Source organism: Acomys russatus, chromosome 22 (assembly GCF_903995435.1).
Source record: "Acomys russatus chromosome 22, mAcoRus1.1, whole genome shotgun sequence".
Taxonomy (NCBI): domain Eukaryota; kingdom Metazoa; phylum Chordata; class Mammalia; order Rodentia; family Muridae; genus Acomys; species Acomys russatus.
In genome coordinates this window covers 6643823-6655500 of record NC_067158.1, presented here as the reverse complement: position 1 = coordinate 6655500, position 11678 = coordinate 6643823, and the positions used below count along the sequence as shown (strand labels likewise).

Here is an 11678-nt window from a genome sequence, read left to right as displayed (position 1 = left end):
ATGGAACCCACATGATGGAAGGAGAAAACTAACCCTTGCAAGTTGTTAGCTGGCTTCCACCCATGTGCTCAGCACATGAGTAAAATTTAATGAAAACATTTTAAATAAAACTGTGTGTGCGAGAGAGAACACACACAGCCTCTGCCATCTTTCATGTCCTCTCCCCTCCTCACCCCACGTGAGGACACTGAGGCAGTCACCTGCAAGCCATGAAGAGAAGTCTCAAAGAAACTGACCACACTGCCACCTCTTAGTCTGTAGACATGAGTCTGTAGGAGCTGGGGTGGGGGAGGGGCACAGGTGTGCTGGCGTGTGACTTTAATCTCAGCACTCAGGAAGCAAAAGCACTTACCTGTGAGTCTGAGGCTAACCTGGTCTACATAGTGAGTTCCAGGCCAGGCTGAGCTACATAGTGAGGCCCTGTCTCAAACAAAACAAAAAGAATCTTTGAAAAAGGCATTTCTTGGTCTCTTCTAAGACCACCATTTCAAAGTGTAGTTACAGACAGAAGCACATCCTAAGAACACTTTATACAAATGCCCAATGTTTCCAAACAACCTCCAACAGCTACCCCTTATTAACAAAATGTTAAAATCAGGAAAATTTCATTGACATTTTGTAAGCAAACAGCAAACATTTTTAGAAAATGGTTTATTTGTTACATCACAAGAAAAAAATCACTATACAAAGATATTATAAAAGTAACAATATTCAATATAACAAAAGGTACCTTGACATTTAAAAAAACATTTCATCTTGATACAAAGAATAAATTCTTAGGAAACAGTATCTGAGAACTTTAATTCATCCATCAAGCATATAAAATCAGTGCAGACAGCTCAGTGGTAGAGCACTAACCTAACACGTGTGAGACGCTGGGGTCAACTCCAGTATGGTGTTCGCCTCTCTTTCTCTCCAAAATCTAAATATTTTAAACCAGGTGCACTGTGCTCAGAACCAGGTGCAGTGTGGTGACATATGCCTACAGTCCCAGTGCCCAGGAGGTATTAAATTTAAGGTCAAAACAACAACAAATGATTGCACTGTTCAGTGTGACCTGTTAAGCATTGCCAATGATATTTTAAGAGTCTTTGATTGATGACTGACTGAGGTCTCCAGTGTTGCCCAGGCTGAAGCTAAATTCTTATTGCATCTTGTCCCTCCTCCTCAGTCTTCTAAGCACTGAAACTACAGGCATGTGTCGCCATGGCTGGTTCACTAGGAGCAGTGAAGTTCAGTGAAGACCAAAGGGCACACGACCATCCCAAGGTAACTGCTCCCAGCCTATCTTAGGCCATCTCATGGGACGTTACATTTTGGTTAAAGAAGCTTAAAAAGAAAATTACACAAAATGAATTTGGTATTTTATCAAAAAATTTATATATCTGCTAATAGCCCTAAAAAGTCAATTTGTTGAAGAATATTTTTTTTTTCCAGACAGGATTTCTCTGTGTGGCCTTGGCTGTCCTGGACTTGTTTTGTAGACCAGGCTGGCCTCAAACTCATAGAGATCCACCTGCCTCTGCCTCCAGAGTGCTGGGATTAAAGGCGTGTACCACCATGCCCGGTGAATCATCATTTTTAAAAATATTGTGAACTCAAAAGTATTCAATTAATTTTGTTTGTGATTTTTTTTTCCCCCCCAAGACAAAGTTGCTCCATGCAGCCCTGGCTATTCTGGAACTCGCTTTGAGGACCAGGCTGGCCCTTGAACTCAGAAATCTACCTGCCTCTGCTTTGGGAGTGCTGGGATTAAAGGCGCTGGTGCCACCACCACCTGGCTTGTTTATAATTCCGTTTTTTTGGCTTAAAAAAAAAAAAGATGTAGTTATTTGTTATATATACAGTGTCCTGCCTGCATGCTAGAAGAGGGCACCAGATCTCATTATAGATGGTTGTGAGCTGGGACTTGAACTTATGATCTCTGGAAGAGCAGGCAGTGCTCTTATACTCTGAGCCATCTCTCCAGCCTCCGTTCTTTTTTTTTTTTCTCACATTTTTTTAATTGAAAAATAAAATCATTCATATTACATCTCAATTGCTATCCCATCCCGTGCATCCTCCCATTCCTCCCTCCCTCCCGCTTTCACCCCATTCCCCTTCCCTATGACTGTGACTGATGGGGACCTCCTCCCCTTGAATATGATGCTAGGGTATCAAGTTTCTTCTTGGTAGTCTGCTATCCTTCCTCCAAGTGCCATCAGGCCTCCCCATCAAGGGGACATCCAGCCTCCATTCTTCAAAGTTCCAAAAGCTTAAAAAAACTCACAACAACAAAAACGCATGAAGTTGTTGGGAGGCAGACTTCTGTGAGTTCCAGGCCTCTCAGAGGTACAACAGGGTACCCTGCCTCAAACAAACAAACAGCAAACCAAAAGACCATGTGCAGCCGTAGAAACAAGCTGATTCACTTAAATAACTGCCCTAGAGCCATGCTTGAAAAGTGTGTTTACTTGTTAAAATGCTGTACCTTGTCTATTAAAAAAGATAGTGGGGCACGGTGCAGAGTACCATCCATCTCAGACTGGGGAGGCTGAGGTAAGTGCACTTCTGAGGTCAAGGCCAGCCTGGTCTAGAGAGTGAGCCCAGGACAGCCAGGGCAACACAGAGAAATCCTGTTTGGAGAAAACCAAAACAACCCCCACCCCCACCTCCTACTCCCACACAAAACCAACCATGGTGAGGACATGAGTGGGTTTTTGGTCTTTTTGCATACATGAAAATATTAGCTGTGATTACTTTTGAGATTTGATGTTATCTGCTGTTGATGCCACACTTTAAATTCTGCCACAAAGTTTAGTTAAAATATTCATGTGGCTATCTATGTCTTAAAGGGGTGAAATTGGATAAACTTGAGTGAAGCCTTCATCCCTCACAGCCCACTGCTGGGCTTTCTACACAGAAGGTACCAAAGCATTTTAGCCTCTTTGCACATGTACCCTCTGAAAACAAACCTGAAATGTCGCAGTGGCAGCTTCATAGATGTCAAAGTACTCCCAATGAAAAAACTCATCTTTTACGAAGAAATCCAGTCACAAACTCTGACTGATGCTTCCCTTAAGGAGGAAGCATACTCTGGAAGAGTAAGGCCCCCCAAAGCTCCACACACACCCAGCAACTGAGACACTGCCTGAGAGAAGCCGGCATCACAGTTCTCAGGAAGTGTTTACTCCCTGTGATGTCTCTCTCCCAGCTATTGAGTGACTCCAGTGGTCGGGACCACATGAGAAACACAGCTGTTGGTTTGCTACCTCTGACTCCCGCCTTGTGACTTACAATGTTTCTTTTCAGAAATGACTTAGTACACAGTATACCTTGGAAAGCCTGAAGGCCAGGGTTTTGTTTTCCTGGGAGTGGGCACGGAATCTAGGGCTCTTCACGCCCGGTGCTCTACACTGAACTATACCTCAGAAAAAGGCCCCTTTTTTTCACTTTATATTTTGAGATAGGAGCCCCCAAAGTTGTTCCCCTGAACTCACTCTCCAGACTGGCGTTGAACTTGTGATCTTTCTGCCTGAGTATCTGGATTACAGGCCAATACCAGCAGACCCATCTAGGCTAAGAGCCTAAAACCAGCCTCTCTTTATATTTTTTCATGCTGCCTGATAGCTTATGGTAATTTTTAATATATCGTTTATGATTAAAGTGATATGGCACAATTAGACAGCCCGGATCACCAATTACAGGTCCCACCATGGAAGATACAGTTTTTCTGAGGCTGTGGAAACACACCAGAGCACTGTGAGACAAATTAACAAGCCAGTCACTCTACACTCAGGTTTTTAAATGGCAGGCATTAGAACAGTAGTTCACAGGCGCTGATGTCAACCTCTGGGTCAACCACACAAACATGGTGGCTACACAGTTTTTACATAAGCAAAAAGTCTTCAAACTACATCTTAAAGTTTTCAATGCTTATGTGGTTGACTGCATATGTGATTCCTCGTAAGAAGAAATATATCTTTGAGAATGTCCTTCACCTCTTATTTTCTACACAAGTAAAATATAAAAAACTGTAAAATATACAGTTATAAAAATGTCATATGATTTTTTTATATGATTACTGGCCATTGACATGCCCGTGCATGGTAAACTCTTGAGGGGTACTTCATGGGTACTTGAGATATAACCTTTCACATACAGAGCAGGGTTTCTACCAAGAGAGCTGCTTTGGTTGGTTGGTTGGTTTTGGTTTTTGGAGACCAGGTTTCTCTGTGTAGCCTTGGCTGTCCTGGGCTCTGTAGAGCAGATACCTGCTTGCCTCTGCCTCCCGGAGTGCGGGGATCACAGGCATGCACATCCACGCTGGCTCAGGGTAGTTTTATACTTTTGTTGTTGTAACTCTAGGTAGCAAACACACAGCCATGCTCTACCATGAAGCTATGTGGCAGTCTTTGCATATTTGTTTTAAGAAGAGGAAGGCAGTTGGCCAGAATATAAGTATGTCTCTTCCATGCAGGGTGAAGTACTGTTCCCATTAAAAACTATATCCTCAGGCTGGACAGATGGCTCAGAGATTAAGAGCACTGGCTGCTCTTCCAGAGGTCCTGAGTTCAATTCCCAGCAGCCACATGGTGGCTCCCAACCATCTATAATGAGATCTGATGCCCTCTTCTGGTGTGCAGGCAGAACACTATATATAATAAATAAATAAATCTTTGAAAAAAAAAACCATATCCTCAAATATTATTTTAGAATCATCCTCCCCCATCTAATAACTAGCTACCATTTACTCAGCACCAATTATGCCAGAGTCCGTGTCAAATGCCTGAGTCCCAGAAATGAGCAAGGCACACACCTAACTGAAGGTCTGAAATCTGGGAGCACAGTGCATAGCTGCGCCTCCGCTGTGGCAGCAGGACCCAGCCTCGCAGAGAAGCCTCGTGTTAAAAGGCAACAGGAACAGAGGCAGAACAGATGGCATATACGGAGGAGACTGCAGAAAATCCACCATGTTCCAACTACAAAGTATAAGAGGAATAGGGTGTTTTAAAAAACAAACAAATTAAAACAAACAAACAAACTTGAACGAGTGGGAAAGATACTCATTAGAGAAAAAGAACGAAGCCTTTTCCAGGAATGGAAGGTCGGGGCAACGGCCATCAAGTAGGAAGACTGGAAAGGACCATGTATGAATTGAGGACAATGTATTAAATATTTCTGGTTCACCAGTAATGCCACTGGGAAAGCACAGTGTAAGAGAAGACAGTTCTCCGAGCATCAGGCAACAGGAGAGCGCGCTGAAGGGCGGGTGATGCGGTGCACAGGAGAGCACCCCCAGGGGAGCCTGCCCAGCAACAGGACAGGACACACGAGTAGGGTAACAGCGGAAAGAAGAGTTGGGGTTTGATGAGGAATGGGGTATGAACTAAAGACAGGTGGACAGGCGGAGGAGGCACAGCACTTTAAAGGTTAAGATGTGGTGGCGCACGCCTGTGATCCCAGCACTCGGGAGGCAGAGGCAGGCGGATCGCTATGAGTTTGGGGCCAGCCTGGTTTACAAAGCGAGTCCAGGACAGCCGAGGATACACAGAGAGACTCTCTCCGGGGAAAAAAAAAATGTGGAAGGGAGGGCACAATGTGGCTTTTTGGTACTTTGGGAGATATATTTTAGCCTTTCCTTTTAAGCTCAAGAAGATATTTATACAAAGGAAAACAAGAACTAAATGGTGACATGAAGATTTGGGGGGGGGACAGGAGGAAAGATGCAGTGCACAAGTGGAATTGGGAAAAGAAGGCCCATGCCCTCAAAACCAGGTGAAACACAAATGCAGCTAGGGAGAAGGGAGAGACATGTAGTAAATGCTCTGTAAGTCATAAGATGAGCTCTGTGATCAGCAAGTGGTCCCTGAGAGGAAACCCTCAACTGAAAACACTAAACAAGCTGGGTGTGGTGCACGCCTTTAATCCCAGCACTCAGGAGGCAGAGGCTGGGGGAACGCTGTGAGTTCGAGGCCAGCCTGGTCTACAAGTGTGAGTCCAGGACAGCCAAGGCTACAGAGAGAAACCTTGTCTTGAAAAAACGAAAACAAAACCAAAAAACCAAAACCCAAACAACGAAAACGCTCTAAACAGACGAAAAATTTTTTCACTCAACCGAGAGAAACTCTGACAAGTCACTGTGTGAGCGACATCTGCTGAGCTCTAGTAGCTGTGTCTGAGGTCATCAGTGCCAGCTCATTCAAAACGACTGTAATTACTCAGAGCTGGGCACATCCGCATCTCCCAGCAAAGCCCTGCCCTGTATCTCCAGCACCATGAACATGGTGTGGCTGAGTACACAGGTAATCCCAGCACTCCCAGGCAGAGCAGGAGGATCCGAAAGGCAAGGCCACTTTCGGCTACCGAGCAGGTTTGAGGCCAGCCTGTCTCAAACAAAAGTTTAGAAGCGGCAGCAGCTTTGGATGTGTACTGGGGAAATGGCTGCTGGGTTTCCTTATTGGAAAGATTTAGGAGATCAAAGAAGAATCCAGTATGACACCAAGGCTTTTGCCTTAGCAAATGGAAGCGTGGCATGGCGGTCTACAGAGAGGCAAAGGCCGAAGGGGAAACAAGTCTGGGAGAAACATCCAGAACTCAGGTATGGATGTACTGAGCTGAAACCCAGGTGTTATGTTTCCCTGCTCTTCTGCTGGGTGTGTGTGCGTGTGTGTGTGTGTGTGCGTGTGTGTGTGTGTGTGTGTGTGTGTGTGTGTGTGTGTGCGCGCTGAGCACAGGGTCTTGTGAGTGCTAGGCAAAGCCCACCACTGAGTCACACCCTCAGGCTTTTCTATTTTGGAGGCAAAATTTCCATAGCTGCCCAGGTTGGTACTGAACTTACTGCGTCATAGTCCAGGCAAGGCCTTGAACTTTCAGCCTCAACTAGGGAGATGACAGACATGAGCCAGGATATCTGACTAATTCTTACAGAGAATCAGGCAGGCTTTATGAGGTCAAAGGAGTGAGGGCATCTAATTAAGAAAAGACTCAAGAAAACTTTTTCTTGAAAATATGGACATAAAGCTAATTTCGTAAGTAACTTTAAAGGTAAGTGTCTAAATAGTATAAAATAGAAAAAATAAAACCTTCCATGCCCTGAAAGCTCATTTCTGCACACGCATACACACACAAAAACACACACACACACAGAAACACACACACACACACACACACACACACACACACCCTAAAATACCAAAAAAAGAAATCTCAGAAAGCCCCTTAGGGGTCACTGTGGCCTATGGGCCTCAACAGTAATAATGAATTTATTTTCCAATGGCATAGCCATTACATGTTTTACCTTAAATCTGCTTGAAAGCAAATATCAGTTCATTTAACTAAAACATTAATGTACTATGAAAGACATGCAGCTTGGCTTGTGGAAACACGGGAAAACAATTCACACCCAACACATGTGCTTCAGGCTTATCTTTCAAAGTAAGGAACAGCGGAGCCTTTAAAGTTCCTGCTCCTGAGATTTCTCTTTATACACCTAAAGTTTTACAGTTCTCTAGACTTAAGTCCTACAATTTATATTTTAAAAAAACTGTAAGCAAAGGAATCGCTCAGCTGCTCACTCTGTAGAGTGTCAATCCCTGCATACTGAATACTCTGGACAAAGTTATGACTGCTCGCGTCATTTGGTGGCTCGGGCTCGCTTACCAGGCCGTTGTCTACACAACTGAAGTCTGATCTATCAAACGCATCTGACTGTGAAACAAAAACAGAGTTGGAACTGGTGCCTGCGGGCACACTGGCAGACGACAGCGGGTGCAGCTGCCTCAGGTCTCTTGGGTCTAACCTTGAGTTGCATGAGGAGTTTTCGAGGTTGATGCTCACAAGTCTTGGGTTATCAGTGTCCCCCATGCTATCACTGCCGGACGCCATCACATTCACAGAGCGATTAGATAGCATGTTGACATCAGAAATACCGTATAAGTCAACTGGAGCCATGGATGGCGTCTCCATCCTAGCTACGTCATCGGCACTGTAGAGGCACGCATTGGCAGCACTGAGATCGCTCACACCGGGCCCTTCGAGGAATGGAAGCATACCTTGCGAGTTAGAGGAAAGTGGCCCCGCGGAGAAACTACCCAGTGTGTTTGTACTGGCTGGGCGTGAGGTGGGCTGGGTCACTGAGGACCAGCTCGTAGGCTGATGGACCACTGAGGGTATGGCTGCGGGGTGATGCGCCAATCCACTTGAGATGGAAGCACATGTAGAATAGAAGGGTTCGCCTTGACTTGGGACTCCTGAAGACCTGGTCATTTCTGGTAAAACGGCACCATGAGGAAACAAGTTTGATTCTGTAGAAGGAAAATGTATTTTATAGAGTAAGATGAACACGTTGGTATGAAGCATTATTTCTGAATTGAAATTATAAAAACATACTAAAAATTTTCCAGGATACTGCTATACTTCAAATAAAAAAAATTAAAACACAAAAAACATTACATGAATTCAAAGCTAAATTCTGTAACATGCAAACTGCTTTATAAATACATAAAAATGATTTTTAAGTTATTTTGGCATATGTAAGTTTCTTCCACTTAAATATGAAAATCCAGCTTCTTGTTCCAGATAGGTACATTTTTATTTAATTTTTTTTTTTTTTAATTTTGGGGGGGGTGTGTTTCGAGACAGGGTTTCTCTGTGTAGCCTTTACTGTCCTGGACTCACTTTGTAGACCAGGCTGGCCTCGAACTCAGAGTGATCGCCTGCCTCTGCCTCCTGAGTGCTGGGATTAAAGGCATGCGCCACCACGCCCGGCCTTTTCAGATAGGTATGTTTTTAAAATGTACAAGATAAATACTAGAATTTCAATTAACAGATGTACAAGAGCCAGAATCATCCTATGGTTTCTACTTTTGGGAGAAAATGGAAAAAATATCCATTCAGGAAGATTGAAAACTAGAGATAGTTTTTTTGTTTTGTTTTGTTTTGATTTTGGTTTTTTCAAGACAGGGTTTCTCTGTGTATCTCTGGCTGTCCTGGACTCTCTTTGTAGACCAGGCTGGCCTCGAACTCACATGATCCCCTGTCTCTGCCTCCCGAGTGCTGGGATTAAAGGTGTGCGCCACCACGCCTGGCCCTACAGATAGTTTTTATGACTCATTAAGATATGACCCTAAGGTCCTACAAAATTCCCCATCACAAAAAACTGAGGTAAAATTTCTATATTTATTTACATATTACACAAGTACTGTACAAACCAAGATAAAGTACCAATTTAAGGATATAAGATGGGGAACTTGTTAAGGGCTCAGGAAATATCTTCTATAAAAGGCCAGATAGTTTTAAGATTTCTGGGGCAATAACCTCTGTTGGAACTATTCAACTTTATTGTAGTAGAAGTAAAAAGGGAACCTAGGTATGGCCCGGGGCTGGGTATGACAGCAAGGACTCAGAATGCCCAAGGTCCTACCCTAGCGCCATTTTAAAAACGCAGTGAGAGACCCTAAGCAACCAACAGCGCACAACTGTGATCAAGTAAAAATCGCTATAAACAGATGCCTGCCACATACACAGTGGAATTGTAAAATTACCAGTGTTTGAATAAAATGTAATTTCTTGAACAATAAAATCCCCCAAATATAATCAATTTCCTACACAACCTTCAGAGGCACAGTACAGCTTAATTCAATACTGAAAGTATGAGAAAATCTGAAGGAAAAAAAAATTAAAAATTATTTATTCCTAAAAAGTAGAATAACAGTATTTTTGAAGGATAAAATACCTTTTTTGATGAATCTTCCTTCTCCAATTGACCCGGAAGGGACAGTTCTTGGTCTCTCAGGAAAGTTAGCTGCTATGATAAAGTTTTTGTATTATTAACTATAATTTGAAAAATAGTTTATCATTTAAAAAAGTTTAAAAACAATAAAGAAAACAAATTTATTTACATATGAATCAATTTAAAATATGCTTACCGCAATCTTGCAGCAGTTTCTGAAAAAGTAGAGTTGTTTTTTGTTTCTTTGACTTATTGCCATATGCATCTGATTAAAAAAGAAAGCAGGAAAGCAGTGAATCATGGGATTGATTCTGCCTCCCTCCACCATGGACAGATGCTTTATCAACATGCAGAAACACTGCAAACACATGTGAATAGCACAGACCTGTAAGCACATTATTGTGCAATATATCCTGTATCAGTTATAAAGGACGCCTCCTGCTTTTAATTAAAAAAAAAAAAAGTTTAAAATAGTCATTTTTTCACCCTAAAAACACCTATAAGTCAATATAAGCTGATGAAATAAGTCTGATAAGATACGGACCAAAGCAGATATCACTTTCTGATTAACAAATTTCCTATCTGTAAAAGGGCAAAAATACAAAAAATAAAAAAAAATGCATATGTAGGAATAAAATATCTAAAAGTTCAAGAACTCTAAAATTATTCAAACCCTCCTAAGACATGCAAAGAGCATGAAAAACAAAAACAAAAACCAAGCCGGGAGCAGTGGTGCACATCTGTGATCCCAACACTCAAGAGAGGCAGAGGCAGGAGAATCGCTGTGAGTTCGAGGCCAGCCTGGTCTGCAATGCGAGTCCAGGACAGCCAAGGCTACACAGAGAAACCCTGTCATGAAACAAAACCCCAAAAAACAAAAAACATACAACTTCTAGGAAAACTTCTAGGAGAAGAAATATAGAATCTGAATATATAAAGCTGTACTCAAATGTTTATCTTACAATATTCCTAGCACTGAGCAGCCTAAGAACGTGATCTATGCTTGAGCTGAGCACGTTGCTCAGTTGGGTCAGCCCTCGCTAATGTGCACAGAGCCCCAAGGTCAGGTGCTAGCACCGCATGTGAAAAGGCAGCAGGGGCAGCACAGTGACACACTGTTGAAATCCCAACAGTCAGAGGGTGGAAGAGGAAGACCACTCACCCTCAGCTGCACAGGAGCTCAAAGACAGCACAGGATACATGACAGTCTGTTTCCAATTCACACACACACACACACACACACACACACACACATGTATCTGTGTATACACATTACTACCAATCTGTCACACCTTTTTCATCTGGAAGGTATCTGAAATCCATGGATTCACTGACTTCCTGGTCAGAAGGCCTCCGCAGCTGCATTTTCACTGTCACGGGCTCCAAGATAGCTTTGCAATACGGAGGAGTCTTGAAAACAATGGCCACTTGGCGGTGTACGTCCGCTTGGGAAAAAATACCTTTGGCTTCCCAGTCATTCAACACAAAACGAACTTCTATATCATCTAGTGAATAAGATGCCAAGGAATAATAAGAATGGGGCAATAAAGTAAAATACATATATTAATCAAATATATATATTACTAATTCAATTAAGCAGAACTGATAGATACCTTTCTGTACTTTGTCACAAAGTAGAAATATTTCATCTCCTCCTCTGACACTTCCACAGTTCTTGTTCACACGACAAATCCTTAATTCTGCAGTATTTGGGGCGCCTAAATATAAAGGATTAAAAAAAAGTAGGTCTCGGTGTTGCTGTAACGTGACTTGCTGTGGCGAATACCGTGACCGAAAGCAGCTTGAGGAGGAGAGGGTTGCTGTCACTCATAGTCCATACAAACAGTTCACCATCCAAAGTGGTGAGGGCAGGAACCAGCAGGCAGGAGCTGATGCAGAGGCCATGGAGGGGCGCTGCTTAGTGGGGTGCTCAGCCTGCTTTCCTGTAGAACCCAGAACTACCCAG

The 11678-nt window shown here is 43.1% G+C and overlaps 1 protein-coding gene across 4 annotated transcripts in view; it reads right to left on the bottom strand.

The window, feature by feature from the left end:
* Positions 1–7125: 7125 nt before the first annotated feature.
* The window catches only part of Rel (REL proto-oncogene, NF-kB subunit), a 28246-nt gene continuing 23693 nt past the window's right edge, over positions 7126–11678 (bottom strand). The window contains exons 6-10 of one of the 4 annotated variants that reach the window (XM_051164947.1): positions 11326–11430; positions 11005–11217; positions 9909–9977; positions 9716–9787; positions 7126–8285 (exon numbers count right to left, since the gene is read on the bottom strand). In XM_051164947.1, the coding sequence (XP_051020904.1) occupies positions 7510–8285; positions 9716–9787; positions 9909–9977; positions 11005–11217; positions 11326–11430 (1235 nt within the window). In that variant the 3' untranslated portion in view covers positions 7126–7509. The remainder of the gene's footprint in view (positions 8286–9715; positions 9788–9908; positions 9978–11004; positions 11218–11325; positions 11431–11678) is intronic. The other 3 variants (XM_051164949.1, XM_051164948.1, XM_051164950.1) reach the window with 3 other exon arrangements.